This window comes from Microtus oregoni, unplaced genomic scaffold, assembly GCF_018167655.1.
Source record: "Microtus oregoni isolate MIOR12 unplaced genomic scaffold, Mior012 000026F_ref0000081, whole genome shotgun sequence".
Taxonomy (NCBI): Eukaryota; Metazoa; Chordata; class Mammalia; order Rodentia; family Cricetidae; genus Microtus; species Microtus oregoni.
The window spans coordinates 70,907-74,920 of record NW_024543085.1 but is presented as its reverse complement, the minus strand read 5'-3'; the positions used below and the strand labels follow the sequence as shown (position 1 = coordinate 74,920).

The 4,014-nt window shown below is 38.5% G+C and overlaps 1 protein-coding gene across 1 annotated transcript; it reads left to right on the top strand.

Moving 5' to 3' along the window:
• The first annotated feature begins 274 nt into the window (after window positions 1-274).
• Window positions 275-1,219, top strand: LOC121463478 (olfactory receptor 998). Its single transcript, XM_041675719.1, has one exon. It carries the CDS (start codon window positions 275-277, stop codon window positions 1,217-1,219), a length of 945 nt encoding a protein of 314 aa, XP_041531653.1.
• Window positions 1,220-4,014: the final 2,795 nt, after the last annotated feature.

The following is a 4,014-nucleotide window of genomic DNA, read 5'->3' as shown; positions in this document are numbered from 1 at the left end:
AGGAGCTTTAGGTCACATAGTCATGCAATCTTTGTGGGAAGTGTTACAGCACCGATAGAAACCAAGGCCATCCACCAACATTTTACAAAGTATTTACATAGAAACCGCCCACAGAAGCTAGAAAAATCCTCTTCTAGTTCAATAACATTGGCCAATAATCTGCTAAAAAACCTCTTTAAGGAAACCTGTTATTGAATTAAAACATTTGCAATTGTTAATGATAGTTTGTGGTAAAAAGAATACACAATTGTCTCACAGCAGAAGGCGACTGAAAATGGAAGAAAAGAATCAGACCTCAGTGACCGAGTTTCTCTTCCTGGGCCTCACCGATCGTCTCCATCAGAAGATTGTCCTCTTCATCATCTTTCTCTTTGTTTATCTTGTCACCCTGGGGGGTAACCTGGGCATGATCACTCTCATATGGGTGGACCCCAGGCTGCACACACCTATGTACTTTTTTCTCAGCCATCTGTCCTTTGTAGATGTGTGCTCCTCTTCTTCCATAGCCCCTAAGATGCTGTGCGACATCTTTGCAGAGAACAAAGCCATCTCTTTAGTGGGCTGTACTGCACAGATGTGGTTCGTTGGCCTTTTTGTGGGAACTGAATGTTTCCTTCTGGCGGTGATGGCATATGATCGGTATACAGCCATCTGTAAGCCCTTGCTGTATACACTCATTATGTCCCAGAGGGTCTGTGTGCATCTGGTTGTAGGGCCTTATGCTTTTTCTATTATAAACATCACAACTCATACAACCTTGACATTTTGCTTACCATTCTGTGGTCCAAACACCATCAACCATTTCTTCTGTGATGTTTCCCCTCTGCTTTCCTTAGCATGTGCTGACACCTGGATCAATAAGATTGTCCTTTTTGTCCTGTCTGGCGCAATAGGAGTGTTCAGCGGTCTGATTATCATAGTTTCCTATGTCTGCATCTTGATGGCCATTTTGAAGATTCAAACTGCCCAAGGGAAACGAAAAGCCTTCTCCACTTGTTCCTCTCACCTGGCAGCTGTTTCCATCCTGTATGGGACTCTTTTCTTTATCTATGTTAGACCCAGTGCAAGCTTTTCCTTGAACATCAACAAGATGATTTCCCTGTTTTATACTGTGGTGATCCCGATGCTGAACCCCCTCATCTACAGCCTGAGGAACAAGGAAGTGAAAAGGGCATTCAGGAGAAAGATGCCAAAGAAACGTTTTCCAGTAGGCAGGTAAGGTCGCATTATGTTAGTGCTGTGCCTTCAATGCCACTGCATTAGTCTATTCTTAAAAGGACACTGGAGTGGGGTAGAGGCTGTTGGAAGACCCTAGTTCTGCCACTTGTAGTGTAGTTTATCTGAAAACTTGGGGGCTTTTAATTACTTATCTGCTTCCTTTGTATTTTTGTGATATGTCTGGCATTGTAAAATTATATAGAGTTGGATAGGGAACATAAATATGAGTTTATACTAAAAGATTACTAGAAGTCAATATTTGCAATGTTTGTATGATATTCAATCTGCCAATACTTTTTAAATTCAAGCATAAAAAAACCAAATGATAACTGTTCACAATACTACAAATAAATTAAAAAAGAAAATAGCAAATGGCAGAAATTATTTTTATACATATTTTATCAATTAAACCACATCCATGATAAAGATAACTTCAAATTAAAAACCATAACAATAAAAATAGGTAAGTAGTTATATAAAGGAAGAAAGAGGCAACTCAGAAACAAGGATGATAATTATTAAAAACATGGAAAATTAAACAAAAATTATTAGATCTGTCTCTTGATCTTATAAGGTCAAATTTAAAGATCATTGCAGTTCATTTTAGGGGAGATGAAATACCAAGTTGGAAGGATTATCAGATATGGCCCTTAGCTCTGGCTCTGTAAAAGACTTCAAAGAGTGTCACATTCCTGAATTTTCTGTATATTTATTGATTTTGTGTGTATGTGTGTTCACACACATGTGTATATGCCCAGGTGCATGTACGCATGTGGTCAGAGGGAAATTTGACAGAGTTGTTTCTCTCTGTCTACCACATGCGCTCTGGGCACTGAACTCAGGTCACTGGGTTAGGTAGCCAATGTGCTGTGCCGTCTACTCAACCTCGACTTCCCACATTTTAATGGGGTTTGTTTGTGTACTCTCTGAATCACATTATTTTCCCTAAATCTGAAATAGTCCTTCTGTTAGAAGAATGTGATCCATGTAGTAGCCATTCTGGTGATTGTTCAGATAGCTTTAGGTCATATCATGAAGAAATCTAGGAATATATATATATATATATATATATATATATATATATATATATATATATAGGCTAGAATCTTCCCGGTAAGACCGGTGCTCACAGATTATTAGAGATGGGTTGATCGGGATGTGAGAATGGGGGCCATATGAAGTAATAAGGGCGGCGGCGGGGCTGCGTCCCCAACACCCCGGCTGCCTGCCCGGCTAGCTTATGCCCCGAAATAATTACACGGACACTGTATTCTTTTAAACACTGCTTGGCCCATTCTCTTCTAGGCTAATTCTCACATATTAATTTAGCCCATTTCTAATCATTTGTGTATGGCACCCCAAGGTGCGCTTACCAGGAAGATTCTAGCCTATGTCCATCCTGGGTCGGAGCTTCATGCCCGGAGCGGGGCATGGTGTCTCTCTCAGGCGTCTGCTCCCGAGAGCAGAGCTGTTGAATCTCTGAGCTCACTTCCTCTTCCTCCCAGCGTTCTGTTCTGTTTACTCCTCCCACCTATCCTCTAACCAATAAAATGGGCCAGGGCAGTTCCTTTATTAGCCAATGACCTTCCTCCATCAATTCTGTCTCACTGGTGTATTCCTTCCTTGTTATAATAGCACGACTGTTTCTTAGGTCTTTTCAAGGACTATAGTCATCAAATGACATATTATTTGATTTTGTATAATAAATTCCTCTTAGCATTCCCATAGGGGAATTTTAAGTCTTGGAAATTCTTCCTCTAAACTCAACAATGATAATAATAATAATAAACAAATTTAAAGAACAGTACTTAATGTCTTGGCTACATATTTTTTTCGTGAGTTATTGGTGTTCTCTTTGATTTTTGAATTCTCTATAGAAAATTTAAATAGAATCTTATGTTGCTCTAATTCCAAGTATATTATCTGCCAAATATTTACCTCTATAGCTGGTACATAAACCAAATCTTGTAAATTTCTAGATGATTACTTATTTTGTTTAGTTAGAGCCATTTTTCTTATGTCCCCACACAACACCACCTTGAACATTGCCACTGCTTATTAGGGGTAAGATCTATTAAAGTGTTTAGAGAGATGGCTCAGTCAGCAATGTGTTTTTTGCATAATCATGAGGATTTGAATTCAGATCCCCAGGACCCATATAAACACTAGATGTGGTGATATGACTATATTATGAATGCTGGGTAGATAAAGAAGAATTCCTACAGCTTATTGGTTATTTAGTGTGTCCAATCAGTGGGGCCCAGGTTTAGTGAATGACTCCTTGAAAAAAGAATGAAGTGGCAAAATTGAGGAAGACATTCAATGATAGATCTCTTCACATATGCTTTCCACCATATACACATGCATACATGCAAATGGGTATAAAATAATATAAATGAGAAACTACATATAAAGAGAAACAATATTTTCTTATGAAGCACATGATTCATGTAAAGAAAATCATGTGCCATCTGTGGATAAAGGAAGGCTCCTTCTCCAAACATCGCTGAAGTCACCTTCTGAAGCTTCAAAGACTTCTAGAGGACTATATCTTAGCACATGTTCCCATATATCTTATTGTAAACCGTCTAAATCATTCAGAGTCCAGACTTGTGTATGAACTTGTAGAAGCTCCGAATAGAGCCCCTCTGTTTTATATCTCACCATCTGATAATGTAGGTTTCTTTCCCTGTTGCTTGATATCGGACTGTAAAAGAATATTTTAAAACAACAGTATGATTCCTATCTAACTATAAAATATGAGAAATATCTTAAAAGAAAATATTCATAACTGAC

Bases quoted from the DNA above. Each gene is read 5' to 3' on its own strand.
- LOC121463478 (XM_041675719.1), top strand. From the start codon at position 275: ATGGAAGAAAAGAATCAGACCTCAGTGACCGAGTTTCTCTTCCTGGGC.